General features: G+C 48.3%; 1 protein-coding gene across 1 annotated transcript in view; it reads left to right on the top strand.

Annotated features, from left to right (window-relative positions):
- The first annotated feature begins 8,664 nt into the window (after positions 1 to 8,664).
- CDH1 (cadherin 1) overlaps positions 8,665 to 19,120 on the top strand; it is a 78,659-nt gene continuing 68,203 nt past the window's right edge. Inside the window, exons 1-2 of the mRNA XM_060130607.1 lie at positions 8,665 to 8,809; positions 9,710 to 9,824. Of these exons, the coding sequence (XP_059986590.1) occupies positions 8,756 to 8,809; positions 9,710 to 9,824 (169 nt within the window). The 5' untranslated portion in view covers positions 8,665 to 8,755. The remainder of the gene's footprint in view (positions 8,810 to 9,709; positions 9,825 to 19,120) is intronic.

Consider the following 19,120-nt stretch of genomic DNA (forward strand, 5'->3'; position numbering starts at 1 on the left):
AGTGAGCAGTTGCATTTATGCCATGTCCAGCCTGCGGCATGACATCTGATAGGTGTTTTAACCTCCCTGAGCCTTGGTTCTTGTGTTTGGAAAAATGGATTCCTTGGTGTCACTTGGGGGATTTGCAGACTGGATCAGGTGACTCCCCTGATTTTTTTTTTTTTTTTTTTTTTGCGGTATGCGGGCCTCTCACTGTTGTGGCATCTCCCGTTGCGGAGCACAGGCTCCGGACGCGCAGGCTCAGTGGCCATGGCTCACGGGCCTAGCTGCTCCGCAGCATGTGGGATCTTCCCGGACCGGGGCACGAACCCATGTCCCCTGCATTGGCAGGCAGACTCTCAACTACTGCGCCACCAGGGAAGCCCCCCCGATCTTAATTAAAACCCTGCGGTGGCTCCCGATTGCTCTGGAGACACAGTCCAAGCCACTGAGCATGATTAACACAGCCCCCTCCCCCAACCCTACAGCACACACTCTCCTTACCTGCCTGTTGGGTCTAATCTCCCGCCTCTTTCTCCTCCAGCTAGACTGAACCGCCTGAAAATACTGAGCCCTCCTCCCACTGGGAAAATACTTTTGCCCAGGTTCTGCCAGGAACACCCTGGCTAACTCAACTTAGATGTCACTTCCCCACAAAGCCTTCCCTGAGTCCCTTGTGCCTTCCCATCATGGGCCTTGTTAATCTTGAATCATTATCACCAGGGCTGTCCTCCAGCCCTGGTCACTGATATGGCTATTCTGTTGGCTAAAATACAGTACTGAAATTTTTCCAAAACAGTCGGTAATGAGCTGCTTCCCTGAGTCCCTCAAGTGCCCCCCAAACCCCCAGCCCCTCCCACACGCCCACACCTCCCCGCCACCCAACAACCGAAAGGATAAAGCCTGGCACAGCAGGAGGCCTGGGGACCCTACCCTGGTGTTAATGGCTGGTGTTCATTTTGATTGGCCTGGTGCCCATGCTTTACCTACTGTTAAATATTAGTATCATCCTTGCTTATTGCCCTGGATTATAAATACCTGGTTCCCTTGTCTGTTTATTGTACCAGACTGAAAGCCCTGTGAGGGCAGGGAGGCACCTCCCTCACCAGCAAAGCACTAGGCACAGCTGGGGGCCCAGTGATTGTTTATCAAATGAATGAATGGATGGATGAATGAGTGAATGAATGCTGCCTGAAAAGTTGGAGAGTCTCTCTAGAAAATTATGGGCAGCCCCATCCTGAGTCTGGACTCTGGAGTTTTCTCCTAGGCCTGCAGTGGAAACCTTGCTCTTTGCCCAGGTTTTATTGCTCTGCTGGTCTCCACCCCTGCAGGAAGCTCTCTCTCTCCAACTGCCACAGTCTGGCTCGAGACTGGTCAGCTTCACGTTCCCTTCCTGTAAAACTTGGACTCTCGCTGAGAACTGCTGGGACTAGAAAGACCAAGATGCACCCCTTTCATGAACCCACAAGTAGGTGAGCACACACGTGTACACACACACACACACACACACACACACAGTGCTCACTGACTCAATCTCAAGACGTTCAAAGTCATAGTTTTTAGAGGCAGAAGAAAAATAAAGGATCCTTACAGGCCAGCTGAGTCATTTTACAGACAAGAGACTGAGACTTAGGGAAGGAAAGAGATTTTGCTTCAGGTGACAAGGTCAGTTCCCTACACTGTGTTCTAGCTAGCCCCTGGAATTTGGTACATAAATAAATAAGTTGTTTGTCACTAAATTTCTTTGACTTGGGGCCAGGCTGAATTTGGCACAGAGTGATTTCATTGGCTGCTGACCCTGGAGAGGGTTGGTCTTGTCCAACCTGGACGCAAGACTAGAAAGAGCTTTCTCTCTCCATCCCACCACGTGGACAGGTCCTTGGTTCTGAGAGGAGGGATGAGGCCTTCTCTGCTCAAAGTTGGGAGGCAGGAAGCACAGGTCTGTGGAACCTTATCTTGAGGTTCTGTATTTGTAGCTATTCTGTAGCACCTTATCTTGAGACACCAGGTACAAAAGTATCTGTGCCAAAAGAGGGCACCCAGCCAGCCATGGAGCCCCATGGCAGCGGGCTCCCTCTCTTTCAGTGAGTCTAGGAGAGAGTGAGAGTTAGGTTGGAGGAATCCTGCTGCCCATGCACTCAGGGACTCAGGGATTCCTCTCAGTGAAAACCCCAGCACCTGAGCATCATGGAATGTGGAAATAATAATAGTTAATGTTTATTTAGGACTTCTAGTCTGCCACATTTACTTAGGTTATTTCACGTAATTTCCACAGCTACCCAACAAGGTAGGTGCTATTATTATCCCCATTTATACAGATGAGGAAATTGAGGTCCAAAGATGCTTTAAAGTGACTCATTCAAAGGCTTAGAACTAGCAGGTAGAAGAGCAGGATTCAGACCCAGGCAGCGAGGCACTAACATCTGTGCTGGGAACCATTTTGCCATACTGGTCTTGGAGCCAGAGCACCGGCCTCAAGCCTGCCCCTGCCATGACCTGGCTGTTCATCTTTCTGAGCATCAGTCACCTCCTCTGCAAAACGGGGAGAATACCTTTTGCTCTGTGGGCAAGTTGGAGGACCAAATGATTCGACCCAGGACCCAGCCCTCTGGTTCCAACTCTCATCATTACCCCCAACCTACCCCTCGTGTACTGGAAGCTCCAGCCTGGCTGAAAAACCAGTAGTTCAGGCTATGCTCTTGCCATCTTCTCTTGGCTACCCCAGGGTCTGGAATTTCAGTTCAACTCGACAGACCATTTCTTGCTAAATTAAGCAAGGTTTGCCTCTCATTTCAAATGGCACCTGGAAATAAAAGACTGCCCTGATCTCAGCAGTATAGCATGGAGATGAAGAGGCTTTGAACCCATCAAACTCCAGCTCTGTCACTTAATATGTCACCTTGGGCAAAATCTCTTTACCTCTCGAGCCTCTGCTTCTAGATCTGTAAAATGGATGTAGTGAGAGCACCCAAAGCGCTGTACGAAGACCGATACTGCTTAGAGTATCATGAGCTCCAATAAATGGTAGCTATCACTTTTATCACACACTGTATTGTAATTACTGGTATTTAGCGCGATGCCTGGTCCTAGTTAAATAAGTGGATGAATGTTTACCTGTCTGCATCCCTCACTACCGTATGAGCTTCTTAAGGGCAGGAATCATATTTTGTTTATTTCTGTGTCCCCATTGTTGAGCAGAGTACCTGGCACATGGGGGTGCTTAATAAATGTTTGTTGTTTCCCTGATGAGATAATGGATCTGGACAGCCATCATCCATGATTCTAAAACCACAAGGTGAAAGGTTGATGGAGAACTTGATACTGGAAAGATCAGCTGACGCCAGCTGAATCTTAGTATCCTAAAAATGAGTCAGCCAGACAATTTCTTGCTTCCTGATATGATGCTATAGGAAGTACTCAGTACCAGTTATGAAATATTTTTGCATAAAAAAATTGAATTTGAATCAAATCAAACCTCTAGATCTAGTTTACATGACATATGGGAGAGAGGGACATGGTAAGTGACACCATGAGGATGCATGTGATCAATATACAAAATGCAAGATATCCAACAGGACAAATGACCGGGTATCTTAAAAAATAAATGCCCCTTAAAAACAAACAAACTCTGTAAATCTGGAATTATATCAAAACAGAAACAAACAAAAGGGATCTGTTCATTTTCTTGATTGTGCTGATGGCTTCACAGTATTTGCATATGCCAAAACATCAAACTGTGTACTTAAACATGTGCAGTCAATTATACTTCAGAAAAGCTGGACAAGGGTCTTCCTTGGCGGTCCAGTGGAAGACACTACAATTCCACCACAGGGGGCACAGAGTCCATCCCTGCTTGGGGAACTAAGATTCTGCACACTGCGCAGCACAGCCAAAAAGTAAAAAAAAAAAAAAAAAAAAAAAAAAGCCGGACAAAAAAGGATGGGGAGACTTTTACAAGTATAAAGAGACTCAAGGGACATATAGCCCAATGCAAAATGTGACTCGTGCTTGAATCCTGATACAAACAAATTGTTAAAAGGACATTTTTTAGCCATTAGATAATATTGAGGAATTGTGAATTTTATTAGGCGTTATTACTTAATTGGATGATGGTCATGTTCTCAGAGATGCAGACTGACATATTTACAGGGGAAATTACGTTATCTGGGATTTGCTTTAAAATGGTCTGCAAAAATAAAAATGCAAGTGTACATATGTATTGGAATGCCCAAAATGGAACGCTAATACCACCAAATGCCAGAGAGGATGTGGAGCAACAGGAACTCTCATTCACTGCTAGTGGGGATGCAAATGGTGCAGCCATTTCGGAAGCCAGTTTGGCAATTTCTTACAAAACTCAACGTATACTTACCATACAATCAGCAACCATGCTCCTTGGTATTTACCCAAAGGAGTTGAAAACTTACATCCACACAAAAAACTGCACATGGATGTTTATAGCAGCTTTATTCATAATTGCCAAAACTTGGAAGCAACCAAGATGTCCTTCAGTAGGTGAATGGATAAATAAATTGTGGTACATCCTGACAATGGAATATTATTCAACGCTAAGAAGAAATGAGCTATCAAGTCATGAAAAGACATGGAACAACCTTCAATGCATATCACTAAGTAAAAGAAGCCAATCTGAAAGTCTACATACCTGCAAAAGGCATACCAAAAGTTTTGCCTTTTCCAGAATGTCATGTAATGTGATTCCAACTACATGACATTCTGGAAAAGGCAGAACTTGGGAGACAGTAAAAAGATCAGTGGTTGACAGGAGTTTGGGGGGAGGGAGGGATGAATAGGCAGGCAGGGCACAGTGGATTTTAGGGCAGTGAAATGACTCTGTATGGTACTACAATGGCGGAGTCACATCATTATGCATTTGTCCAAACCCATAGAACATACGACACCCAGAGTGAACCATAATGTCAGCTATGGACTTTGGGCGATTATGATGTGTCAGTGTAGGTTCATCAGTTGTAACAAATGTACTGCTCTAGCGGGGGATGTTGATGGGGTGGCTATGTATGCGTTGGGGAGAGGGTATTTAGGAAATCTCTGTACCTCCTACTCAAATTTGCTGCGAACCTAAAACTACTTTTTAAAAAATAGTCTTAGTTTTTTTTTTTTTTTAAACTCAGGGATGAAAATATGAAACAAGATTTGGTACAACGTTCACATGTTACAAAATTATACAAATTGCAAAAAGTAATTGTTGGCACTAGATGATAGATACACGGTGTTTCATTGTAACTATTCATGGTGTGCATTATACTATTTTTCCTTGTGTTTGAAATAAAAATGTTTCTTGCAGACGTGAGTGGCTGAGCTGCAAAGGGCGGTACCCCTATCAGTTACCACATTTTAACAGGAGGCTGGAGTGGGATATCCAGTTCCCTCCCTGGCGTGCTGGCAGGCAGCCCGGCCCAGCAGAGGTGTCAGGAGCCCCCAGGAGCAGCTAGAATGGAGCCTCCTCTCCCCACACAATGGGGAGTCTGATCTGGCTGCAATCCCCAGCAATTCCACTTTCCCTGGGATTCCTCCCCAGCCGGCTAGGGGGTTGGGCTCCTCTTGGCTGAGGCTGGGGTAGAGGTGCCCCTCCCAGTCTGAGTGCCTTTATTATACCACCCCTTTGCCAGAAGATGAAAGGAGCAGGACCGCCTGGGGAGTTAATCTTTAGCCTCCAAGCTGACCAGTTGCCAGGACACCCAGGAAATGAAAGTCGTCAGAGACACACCCTGCAGGCAATAAGGAAATCTGGTGTTGGTCATGCCAATGACGGAAGCCCGGTTAGCACCAGCGGTAGTAGGGTCTGTCATCCACTTAGAATGGTACCCGCAAGGCCTCCGGTCAACATTTCTTTCCCTGGTTAATGCCTGAAATTCTACCATTAACACTGGACTGGCCCTCAGAGAGAACTCAACTTCCAAGATTTTGATTTTTCTTTCCCCGAGTTGAGAAGCTAATGAAAGCAATGGACCTTACCACCTGCACCAACAGGTTTGCTAACAATCTCAGGAGTTTCACGACCACTCACGCCATGAAGCCCATCGGTAGACACCAGGTTAAGAACCCTGGGCGGAGTTTACTGGTTCCAAAGATTTCCTTCCTTTGAAAGAATTATACCCCAGAGCTCTCTTTAAAATGCAAATGACCTTGGGAAGGTCTCAAAGACTAAACAGCCCCCATGAAAGAGTTTTTCCAAGCAGAGGCCAGAGATAGCCTAAGAAACTTTAACTGCAGGGCTGGGAAAAGGAGAGCCTGGGGGTGGGGAGGCTCCATGGGGGCTCACAGTTTTGCCTGGAACTGGAAGGGGAATGTATTGAGCCTAGAGTGCTAATAGCTATCTTCACGGAGCGCTTATACGAACCTTGTGAATTAAGTGCTGCCAGCATCCTCATTTTATGGATGAGGAAACTGAGACTGGACATGCTACCCAGATAGTGGCAGAGCAGGAATTTTAACCCTCCATCAGCCTGAGATCAGGCAGCAAGAGGCTCACCTTCACCTGCTCATTTGATCCTCACAATGAGGTATCCTTTTTTGATGGAAGAGGAAATTGAGGCAGTTCACTGAGGGCCACACAATGCCCTGTCTCCACAGGAAACCCCTGTGCATCCTCCGTTCACCCTGGCTCACCCTGGACCGCTGAGGGCAGGCAGCCCTTCCTGGCCCGCTCCCTGGAGCTTGGAGAAGGGCTTGCCGAGAAGTCTGAAGCGAGCTCATGCCTGACCTGTCCTCACTGCCCCTGTTTTCTAAGATGCTTTTTATTGAATTATCAGAGTGTAATGGAGGAGTCGATGAGAGCTGCCGTGGAGTTACAAGGCCAGGGCTTTGTGGGAGGAGGAAAGCAAAGCCCTAAAGTCTCCCTGGGCTGAGTGATGGTATAAAACATGAATTTTTACATAACTGAGGGGAAAAAAAATAAACGGACAAGCCGCCCCATGGGGGAAACGCCTCTTTCTGTATTTCCATTTTCTTGCTTAATGCACTGTCCTGCAGGAGCCTCAGTGGGAAAGGAAATACTGGAGCCTTTTCCCTCAAAGTCTCCTGGTGGGTTGAGGCAGAGAGAGAGCCAAGATGCAGAAATCCAAATGGCCTGGGCGTGTGCTCAGAAACCCATTAAAATGGAGGGGACAGGTTGGGGGGTGGTGGCTGGACTGACCTGAAACAGTGTCTTGGTTCAAGACAGTGCCTCTCCTCTGGGGTTGAGAAAGTAGCCTCAATGGGCTCAGATTCACTTTTAGCTCGGGGTGAAATATTGTAAACATGGTCTTCCCCATGAGCAAGGGGGAAAGGGGGTGGTCCGTTCCAAAGAACAACCTCCACACCCAACACTTACTGAGCAGTTGCTACCAGGCAACAAGCACTCCGCTTAGTGATTTTCTTATATTAGCTCCTAAGGACCCATTTATACAGATGAAAATACTGACTTGCCCAAAGTTGCACAGCTAGTGAGTGGCTGACTCCACACACTGTAGTGCTTTTGTTTGTTTGTTTGTTTTTGTATTTTTCCAGCTTTATTGTGATACAATTGACATATAACATTGTGTAAGTTTAAGGTGTACAAAATGTTGATTTGATACACTTACATATATTGCAAAATGATTACTACCATAGTAACTAACACTTACCTAACACATACCTAACTCATAGCTAACACCCCCATCATATCACATAATTACCATTTCTTTTTACACGTACTGTAGTTCTGATCATGATTCAAGGGTAAAGGGAAAGATGGTGTCCATTGCATGGGACATAGAAAGAGTTATTTGCAAATGAAAGGTTTGGGTGATCTCTAATGGATCTCTTCCAGTCAACATTAAAGGACAGATTGAAAACTGCAGCTCCAGCTGGCGATTTTGTGGGACCACATGAGGTGAAGTTAATAGAATAGGGGCTCTGGAATCAGAGGGAGGTGGGTTCCAGTCCTCTATCACTTCCTACTGGCTTCAAATTCTTTATGCCTCAGTTGTCTGGCTATCAAATGGGAATAATAACACAGCTCTTGTGTTGTTTTGAGATGAGATTAAATGAGATGGTTAATGTCATGCTTAGCACAGAGCCCGGCACAGTAACTTTTAATGCCCAGCACCTATTGTTAACTATTATTATCCCTCACCTCTGTATCGAGCTTTTGTGGTGCAGCAAACATTTGTCTTATTAATTGTATGACAACTTCACAACAACACAGGGAGGCTCGGTGATTATTATTCCCATTTGGAAGGTGGAGAAACTGAAGCTTTGAAGGGCGGGGGTGGGGTGGGGGGTGGGGGGCGGGGTCCCGCCCAGTGAATTGATTTGCAGATTCACGAACTGATGGAGATCTGAAGTTAAAAAGACAGAAGTAGTTAAAGAGTAAAATCCTTTCTGGTCCCAGGTGTTAGTGAGCCACCGCGAGGCTGGTATTCAAACCTGATGGTAATAGGAATCATGGAGCCCTATCCTGCTGCTCTGACTCTACAATCCGGTCACCGGGTCGGCATGAGGCTGGGGGGCGGGAGCGGGGGCGGAGCGTCCGCCCAAGCCAGCGGAGGAAGCCCGAGGCCTTTCCGCGCCGGTCATTGGCTGCGGCCGGGCAGGTGCATCCTCAGCCAATCAGCGGTGCCGGAGGCGGTGCCGTCGAGGCTCACCTGGCTCCCGCGGCACTGCCCAGCTCAGTGGCGTCCGGAACCCTAAAGCACCTGTGAATTCGCGGAAGTTCTGCCAGACTCGAGCCCGGCCCAGCTCGGCCGGACCATACTCGACCCCCGCCCGGCCCGCCATGGGCCCTCCGTGCCGCAGCCTCTCTGCGCTCCTGCTGCTGCTGCTGCTGCAGGTACGTTGGGTCCCCTGACTTTGCAGGAGACGCCTTCCGGACCCACCAACCGCACCCCGGCCCCCAGCCCCTTCCTCTCTTTCGTCGTCCCTTTCTCTCTCCTGTCATCCCCAGTCCCTCTTCTTCCAAGAAAGTTTGGGTACAAAGGGCCTGAATGGCCTGGAAACTGCGCCGCGCTCTGGATTCCACGGAGAAGGGAGCGGGAGCGGGTGAGGGTGAAGGGCGAGCGCGGCTTTGCCTACTGCCTCCCGCAAATGCCTGAGGTGGGGGGGGCACGCCTCACTGCAGCCTCCGGGGAGTCGGGTGGGCTAAGGGCGGGCAGCGGAGGGCATGGAATAGGGTGGGCGTCGGGGTATGGGATAGGGGAGCCCTGGTGCAAGTCCGGGGGGAGCCGGGAGTAGTGGGAACGACCTCTGAGGTAAGGCAAGGGGAACCAATAGATAAAGAAGGCACCTGCCCTGTAAAGAAAGGGTGGTAAATAGGTATGGGGACGTCCCCGGGACAAGAAAGTAGGGTCAAAAGGGGTTGGAACGCCCCTCGGTCTGAGGAACTGGGCTTAAGAGTGGGAACTCTCCCGGTATAGGGAAAGTGGAATTTGGAAGCGTAAAGATGCCTCCAATGAAATTAAAAAGGAGACTGGAAGGAAGGGGTGCTAGGTCTGGAGAAGGTGACCCAGCAGCCGCCTCTCCTGGGAAGTCCTGGGGGCTTGGCGGCCACAGGTTTCCGAATGAAAGAGTTTGGCGTGGCTGCCTGCCCGGGGGGATGAGGAAGGGCATGGGGGTGGGCCACTCCCACAGTCCTGGCGCCGGGAGCAAGGGAGGGGAGGCACTGTTGGTTTCGGTGTGGGCGGGAGGGGACCCTCTGAAGTCACCCGGGTTCCATATCTTTCTCCTACCCCAGGTCTCATCGTGGCTCTGCCAGGAGCCGGAGCCCTGCAATCCCGGCTTTGGCGCCGAGAGCTACACGTTCACCGTGCCCCGGCTGCACTTGGAGAGAGGCCGAGTCCTGGGCAGAGGTGAGGGCGCGCCGCAGTTGTCCCTGAGCGGGGTGGGGTGGGATTGGGAAGGGTCCGAGAAATTGCGCTCCCACACCCCTGGGCTGGACTGGGCGAGCCCCTTCTTCCGTGGCTCAGGTGACACCCCTTTGTAATTTACACAGATACAGGGATCTAAACTTTTGCCAAGATAGAGCAGTTGGGGTTGAGGGGGCTATCTTGTATGGTTGACTTAGTTATGGGGGGCACTTATTAGAGGCCTTCAGTGTGTCTCATATTGTCCTGACCACTTTATATATATAATTTTTTCAGGGCTACTTATTTTTTTACTTTTTAAAAGTTTTGGTTGCATTGGGTCTTCATTGCTACGTGAGGGCTCTTCTCTAGTTGTGGCGAGTGGGGGCTACTCTTTGTTGCCGTGCGCGGGCATCTCATTGTGCTGGCTTCTCTTGTTGCAGAGTAGGGGCTCTAGGTGCGTGGGCTTCAGTAGTTGTGGCTCGTGGGCTCTAGAGCGCAGGCTCAGTAGCTGTGGTGCACTGGCTTAGTTGCTCCGCGGCCTGTGGGATCTTCCTGGAACAGGGCTCGAACCCATGCCCCCTGCATTGGCAGGTGGATTCTTAGCCACTGCACCACCAGGGAAGCCCATCCTGACCACTTTGAGACAGTCTATCATTTCATACTACAAAAACTTGATGTGTGGGAAGAGGGTGGGGGTGGGTGGTAATTCCCGTGGTACAGATGAGCAAATGTGAGGCTCAGGAGGGTGGAGCCCACTTGCCCCAGGTTCAGCAGAGCAAGAATCTGAGCTAGGACCTGAATCCTAGGCCCCATTCTGCAACATCTCTGGGATGACTGAGGAGCCCTCTCTTAGTCACCAGACTGTGGCTTTTGCTCATAGAGATGAAAACATTTTGATACAGGTACCATACCCCCAAGGAATAATGGTGTGTGTGTGTGTGTGTGTGTGTGTGTGTGTGTGTGTGTGTGTGTGTGTGTGTGTGTGTGTGTGTGTGTGTGTGTGTGTGTGTGTGTGTGTGTGTGTGTGTGTTGTGTGTGTTCAAAAACCTGGTAGCTCTGACTCAGGGAATGAAAACGGACACAGTGTGCCTCTGGGTCTTATCACTGTGATAATCAGGATTCTAGAGTTTGCTTTGTTTCACTTCACTATTGCCCAGGAGTGAGAGCAAGGGAATGTTGGTTTCTCTTCTGGTTTCACTGATTCCCAGGCGCTTATTTCCTACCAAAGGACTTTCTCTTCCCTCTTGATTTAGTTGATAGGGCAAGTATCATAACAATAAAAGAAACACTTTTTGAAATGAGAAATCACCCACAATTCCCCTAAGGCAATTCACTGTTTATTCTTCCAGTCTTTGGCCATGTGGAAAATCTACAGCAATCATGCTGTTGTCTGAAATTTTTTTTGAACTTTGAAAGTTGTTCGAACAGTAGGAGACTTTTTTTTTTTAAACAGCTTGATTGATTAAACATATTTGCTTTTCTGAGTCACGTCTGTGTTGTGTGGAGCTTTCTATTGGGTCAGAAAGGAAGTGTTGTCTGCCTGGTTTTGCAGTGGGTCCACCATTACTCGGCCAGTTTCTGCTTGATGTTCTGCCCAGCCCTATGCTGGGCCCCTGGGAGTGATTGAGGAGATATAGGGCTACTTCATCCCTGCCCCTGGTATTTCACACTCCAGCAGGTTGCTAAGAAATGTCCCAGGACCCGCTTAGAGAACATTGTGGGACATGGGCACTTAGGTGGCAGAGTGTGGGTGCCCTGGGGTGTTCTGATGGGTATCAGTGGGCAGTGAAGACTGGCTTCTGGGATGAGGCAAAGTTGACTGAACCTTGAATTCGGGGCAAGGGTTAGAAATGGTGTGTGCATCTGTGTATGAGGTGTTGCAACACAGGTGTTGGTCACTTTGTTTTCCTTCACCAAGACATCTTTGTAGCACCAAGGGTGGGTTAGTCTAGTTTTTATTCCCACCACCACCACCACCAAGCTTTTGTATCTGACCAGTAATAATATTATTACATGTTAATAATAACATAAATATTATTATTAATAGCCCCACCTATTGGCTTTTGAACCAGACTCTGGGACAAGCGCTTTACCTATTTTACCTCATTGAACTGTGTGACGGGGGGGGTGGGGTGGGTACCATTGTTATTTCTGTTTTGAGATGAGGAGACTGAAGCATAAGGCAATTTCTTGATCTGCTCAGGGAGCCACAGCCGGTCTTTCTCCCATTCTTCACGCTTCTCAATAATCTCGAAAAGAAAAAGACAGAGGGTATTTGGGGAATTTGTGTCCATCGTGAAATAGGCCTCATCCTCCCTATGTACCCTGGAGAGCAGAGGTGTTGATAGGGCGGGACCCCGAGGGGGCTGGTGGTTATGGAGGTGGGCCAGACCTGGTGGGAAGTGGAAGGGACTTATAGCTGGTAGTGTTGGTGGGAGAAGTATCCTCTGGAAGCTGCTTGTGTGGCTGGTTCCAGTTCCCTTTATGTCCACGTACCCAGCCCCAATCAACAGATTTCCTGACATGTAATTTTTTTGGCCTTTTTGGACGATGGGGTCTCCTACCACTCCAATGTGGAATCAGATGAAAGTGCCCTTCTGGTAAAATCACACATGCGATCTCAGGGAACCGGCTTTGTGATTGAAAAAGGCAGCCAGGATTTAGGGAGGTGACCTCATTCTCTTTGGACAGTCCAGGAAGATGGAGGCATGCAACATTAGTACCAGGTTTAAACATTGGCCCTGTGGGGAATTTGCTGCATGGGAGTCTGAGAACAAGGAGCCTATTGCGTTATGTCCACAGGTGGCTGAAGAGTGTCACAAATAGGGTTTTGATTAAACTTAGGGGATCTTGGGGTGGTTTTCTGGGGTCATTCCTGTGCCCTGTGAGATGGCCAACCTCACAGTCTCACTCAGCTTTGTGTTCCTTTGATTTCTCTCTACGTTTTAGAATGGAGAACGTACATACAAACGACACCAAAACCACAACTGTAAACTGGTTCTTTAGAGTTTCTGATTATTTTCCTTTTTTTTTTTAAATCACAAACTGGTTTGAAAAACCCAGGCTGTTAGACAGTTTCCAATCTCAGGATAATACTTGTGCACTCAGCTTTCAGTTGATTGAGGGGTAGGAAAAAAAGCAGGCAGGCTTTCAAACGGATGGTTTCCTTGCTTTGCTTCCTCCTCCACCTGACCTTGGGCAAACAGGGCTTATATTTTGGGTTTGAGCTCTGATTGCTTGATGGATTGACCTTGCTCACAGGCATCCAGCTGTAAGGATTAAATACACCCATTTCCTCCTCCTTCTAAAAGATGTGCTGAAAGGTGATGGAAACGGTATGCAGGCCCCCTAATTAAACTAGGCTTTATCTATCTATCTATCTATTTATTTATTTATGGCTGTGTTGGGTCTTCGTTGCTGCGTGCAGGCTTTCTCTAGTTGCGGTGAGCAGGGGCTACTCTTCCTTGCGGTGTGGGGACTTCTCATTGCGGTGGCTTCTCTTGTTGCAGAGCACGGGCTCTAGGCGCGCGGGCTTCAGTAGTTGCGGCACATGGGCTCAGTAGTTGTAGCACACGGGCTCTAGAGTGCAGGCTCAGTAGTTGTGGCACACAGGCTTAGTTGCTCCGCGGCATGTGGGATCCTCCCCGACCAGGGATCGAACCTGTGTCCCCTGCATTGGCAGGTGGATTCTCAACAACTGTACCACCAAGGAAGTCCCTAAACTAGGCTTTAAAAAACAAATACAGAAGCCTGCTTTGGGGTCACCTTACGTCATAGGATCCCTACTCCCTCACCCCTCCAACTCCTAAACATCACTTCCCTGTTACTCACATCTGTGTCAATGGTTGGTGCAAATCTCCCTGGGGAAGGAGACTAATGAGTCATTCTCCTGCCCTTGCCTTTGTGTCTCACAAGGAGTGGCAGAAAGTCCTGAGCCCTGCAAAGCCATCTAAGGAAGGCTGGCACCTGCTGCTTCTGTACGGGGCCTCTAGACCTGCCTATCCTCTCAGCCAGGTGTTTATGGAAATCCCTGTTTGCTTTCTGGGGCTTTTTATTGGGTGAGCCTTTTCCTCCGAAATGCTCCTTCTAAGCCTTCCAAGTGCAGCCCCAGATAAGCCGGATGCTGAAGCAATCAGCTCTCACATCTCCCAGGAGCTGCCCATACCCAGAAATCCCTAAGAGACACCCATCACAATCCAGACTTTCTGGGTTTCCACTCTGCCTCAACCCCCATCTTCTTTCAGGGCTGTAGGCTTTCAAGGAAGGGAATGGGCTAGGGCTGGTCAGGATAGTTCCGTGAGTATGAAAGACCAGGTATGAATTTCAGCTACTAGCTGTGTGACCTTGGGTAAATCACTTTGCTTCTATGAGCCTGTTTCCCATCTGTAAAATTGGGGGGTGGGGTGGGCAATAATACTTACAGGTTTGTTGTGAGGATTAAATATGCATATTTGTTTATTCGTTTAGATTCTCTTGTCAACACACGTGGGTACCTATTGAGTGTCAGCACTGGGCTGGACCCTGGGATTACAGTAATGAATAAAGCCGAGTGGGCTGAGCGTAAAGTGAGTGAGAAGGATGTTAAGGAAACAGGAAGGAGTCATTCAATGGTGGCTCATATTTCTTAGGGAAAGAGTGGGCACTCGTATTATTTTCAACAAATGAATGAATGAATGCATATTTACTACCTCATACCTTGGCTTATTTTCTTCCTCTCAAACTGTGGCCTTGGGCCAGCGCTCAACGTTGATTGTAATTGGCAGGGAGAGCTGCGTCTGTTAGAACTTTCTAAGATGCTTGTGAAGGCTGCATGCCCAGCCAGTGGCTCTTGAAGCCAGACCATAGTGATAAGTGTGTCCCAGGGATACAGTGTACTTAGTGCTTCCCTCTGAAAGCCACGGAGGGCAGAGAGGGGAGACCTCAAACCCGATTCTGGAAATGGAAGGGCAGTTAGACACTTTAAAGTGTTTTTTTTGTCTTTGGTCCATTAAAAAAAAATTGCGGTGGTGTCTCTCTCTCTCTCTCTCCCCTCCCTCTCCCCTCCCTCTCCCCTCCCTCTCCCCTCCCTCTCCCCTCCCTCTCCCCTCCCTCTCCCCTCCCTCTCCCCTCCCTCTCCCCTCCCTCTCCCCTCCCTCTCCCCTCCCTCTCCCCCCCCTCCCCTCCTTCTCCCCTCCCTCTCCCCTCGCCTTTTCTCTCTTACTATTGTAAGTTTTCCTTTTATATACTTCAGCTTTTGCTTGTTACTGTTGGGAGCGTTTTAAGCCCCCTCTTTCTGCATTTTTCCTCTTCCCTTTCCTTCCTGTATCTACCTCAGTTCTCCACTCCTCCCCCACCTCCCAAGGCCCAAGAACATTTAGAAGGTTCTTGAGTCAGACTGCCTAGATTGAAATCCAGGTAATGCCCCTTGCCAGCTGAGGGACATTGGCCAGGGACTTTCTAAGCCTTAGATTCCCCTTCTGTAAAGTGGGCATAATAGTACCCATGTCACAGTGTATATTAAGTGCCCAATGAATATTACATATTAAAGCCCCTGGAGTATTTGGTGCCTTCTGTTTGAGACTCTCCCTTGTTTTACCTTTGGTTCAAACGTTTCCCTGTGCTCTCTCCCACCCGGCAAACCAGCCAAACCAGTTTCCTCACTCTCCCTGTTTCTGTGTTAAAGCAAACACTGCTCTGCAAACAGCAAACAGTGACTAGACCAAAGTGCCCTTTGCTAGGAAAGGAAATGCTGCGGTGTTTTCTTGCTTGCCACTGTGCAGTGTGCTTGGGAAGGGCTGGAGTGGGGTTGTCTGTGGACCTGCCCATGAATATTGTTCAGAATTGGGGTGGGAGGAGTGGGCAAGGTACAACTGGGTCCGGGTGGGGGGGTGCAGGAAATCAGGGTGACCTTGAACCTGGCAGCTTTTGCTTGGTTTTTAAACATATTTCATAATACACATGGCTTAAGGGTGCCTGTCTTTTCCCCATTGCCAAAAAACGCTCTGCCCCAGCCTCTGAGACCATGGTTTACCCACATGGCTAAGCATCAAATCACCTGGAGCACTTCAAAAACCTGAAAATTCACTGAGCTGCAGTCTCTGAAGTTGGGGTTCTGACATGGCATTTTTAAAAGCTCCCCAGGAGTCTGCTGCCACCTGATTCATCGCCCTGGACAACTCCAGTGGCGAGATCAGGAATGTTTGATGAATAAATACCCAGTGCCGGCCAGGGTGTGGGCATCTGGTTGCCCATCCTGAGGCCAAGGATCCAAGGGCACCCTTGATCGGGGAAGGATACGGCTGGTCGACCTGCCGTGCTGGTGAAGGAGAGCTCTGCGGGCGCAAATTAGAGCAGACGGGGTGGAGATGGGGGGTGCCCAGAGAAGCAGCCAGTGCTGGGGGCCCTCAGGGAGATTCCAGGAATTCTCTGATGCGCCCCCTCCCTCAGTGGCTAATTCCAATATACTGGAGAATGTCACTGGGGTGGGAAGATATTCAGAGGATGTTTTCTGAGCGAGGGGTGCTCAGTTTTACCCCCTGGATCTTGGTGAATGAGAGGACATCCTTTGCTGGGAATAGAGGAGAAAGTAGGAGCAAGTTGGGGAAGGAAAATTTGTTCTTGGTTAGGAAAGTGTTAAGTTTGAAGGACCCAGAAGTGGCATCATCTTGAGGGTATTTGGGAATCTCAGGGCTGGAGCTTGGGAGAACAGCAGGCACCAGTTTCAGTAGGAATTTGTATAGGACAGTGGTCTTTTCTCCTTAGTCTTGTGTCAATAGATGCAGAGGTTTTACAGGGACCCCCCACACTGGAGGAGAACATAATGGAAGGGCTATGCTGAGAGTATTTATTTGGAGGCGGCCAACAAATAAAAATACAAGTATTTGTTTCTAACCAGTGTCAGGAGTGGGGCCTGCAAAAGTGGGTCCTCACAGACCTGACAGCTTGGTTAAGCCTCACGGTGGCCCAGGACGGAAACTGTCATTATCTCCTACAGACTCAGAAGTTGGACAACTTGTCTGAGGTCACCCAGCCAGGTAGTGGCAGAGCTGGACTTCTGTCTTCTAAAACCCGTGCCCTTTCCCACGCCCTCGACTGCCTCGTTGCCAAACTGCATCTCCAGTGAAACTAATTCACCTTTCTAAGGCGAGTTCCTCCCGCCCTTTGGAAAAGAGGTCTTTACACCTTTTGCATCTTGCTACTTTTAATTGTGTTGCTAGAATTCAGGCTTTTTTTTTTTTTGCCTCTGAAGCACCTCTTTTGTCTTTCGCCTCTGAGCCATTTTCAGCCTCTGTCCCTTTTGACTTTCACTTCCTAAAAATGCTAGGTGAACTGCACTTCTTTTACTTTCTTTTTTTCGACTTTCTGAGTCTCTGAAAATGCAATTATACTGGCATTCATGGTGGGTTGGGAGGGAACCTGTCCTAAACAAACTCATGTTCCAAGTGGAACCAACTCAAGGTGTGGGCACCAGGCAGAGGTCTGGCTGTGGATCTGTCCACACTGGGAATAGACGGAGTGTGCCCAGATCCCTGTGAGCTCAGATGTTACTGCTGGGAACTTCTGGGGTCTGCCTGAAGAGTTGAACCTGTTCCCATGAGGAAAATCATAAATGGTGGCCAGCACAGGACCCCGTGGGATAACTGGCCAAGGTCTAGATAATAATTAGTGGGCTTTGTAATTAGAAGAGCTTGTAACAATCCAACAGCCTTTCAGATTTATGATACTCGGGCAGGTTGAAGGCTAAGAAGAACACCTGTTTGTGTGGTTTGGTACTCAGACTCCCAGGAGAGTTTTCTCCAAAGACGTTTTTGAGTGTCTTCACCTCGATGTTGCAACAGCCTCCTTTCTGGTCTTCTTGCTTCCTCTGCCCCTCTACCAACAGTCTTTTCTCCACTCAGCAGTCAGTGATGGTTTTTAAAATTTAAGTTAGAAAGCATCTCACCTACTCAAAATCCGCCAGTGGTTTCCCATTTCACACAGAATGAAAGCCAATGTTTTCTATGACTTACAAGCCTTCCATGATCTGCTTCCCCGCCCACCTCCACCCCTTACCTCTTGTCCTGACTGTACTTAGAACACACCAGGCACATTTCTACCTCAGGGCCTTTGCACTGGCTATTACCTCTGTCAATAACAGTTTCCCCCTGCTACCTGCATGGCTCACTCCTTTATGTCTTAACTTCTCTGCTCAAGTGTCACCCTCTCAATGAGGTCTTTCTTGAACACCTTATTTGAGGCAGTAACCCTTTCCCCCTTCTTTGCTTTGTTTTCCTCTGTAGCTCTTTTCACCATCTAACATGTATTTCACCTGTCTATTGTCTTTCTCCTCCCACTAGAACAAAAGCTCCAAGAGGGGGACTTCCCTGGTGGTCCAGTGGTTAAGACTCCATGCTCCCATTGCAGGGGGCCCAGGTTCGATCCCTGGTCAGGGAACTAGATCCCTCATGCTGCAACTAATATCCCACATGCCGCAACTAAGACCCAACACAGCCACATAAATAAATAAATATTAAAAACAAAAAACAAACAACAAAAAAACTCCAGGAGGCCAGGGGCTTTTGTCTTGTTGAGTTCACCGGCTGTATTGCACCTGGAACTGTTCCTGGCCCATAGTAGGTGTCGGTAACTATTTGTTGAATGAAGGAATGAGGTTTCAGAGTGTATATATAGGTCCGTACATATCTTTTGCTTTTAGAAGCTATTCCACTGTGCCTTTTTCCAAAAAATAAAATGAGATCTAATTGACACATAACATAGTAGTTTCAGGTGTTGTCGTGCTTTCTGTTTTAAAGAAAAGAGGGAACTTTCTCAGTACCAGCCACAGAAAGGACACAAGGAGAAGGGGATGTTCTCAGGGCATGTGTCTCCACTTGGCACTCCCCAGTTTCTCTGAGCCCTGCACACTGCTGGTGTAACCTTACCTCATTGTCTTGTCACAAAACAGCTTGCAGTCTAGAGTGTAAAGGTCAGATGAGCCATTTCTGCCCCACACTTCTTGGTGTAAGGAAGCACCAGATCAAAATCTAAACAGAGATCTGAGCCGCCAGGGCCATCTGTTTGGTTTCCTATTGTCTGGTGACACCTTCCTTGAGCAAGGCTTCCAGATACACCCAACACCTTTCTCCTGGGTATCGGCAGCATCCTTCAGGCCCATTAATTGTTCAAGACCCAGTTTCCATTCTTCCAGTTTTTGGCAATGCGCAGGAACCTGAAGGGAGCTTGTAAAGAGATGCAAAAAACTCAACGACAATGATCTACGGCTAACTCAATCATCTCACGGCCAAGACAAAAATCTCACAGCTCCGAAATTCATCTGATCA

This window comes from Lagenorhynchus albirostris, chromosome 19 (genome assembly GCF_949774975.1).
Source record: "Lagenorhynchus albirostris chromosome 19, mLagAlb1.1, whole genome shotgun sequence".
NCBI classification, from domain to species: domain Eukaryota; kingdom Metazoa; phylum Chordata; class Mammalia; order Artiodactyla; family Delphinidae; genus Lagenorhynchus; species Lagenorhynchus albirostris.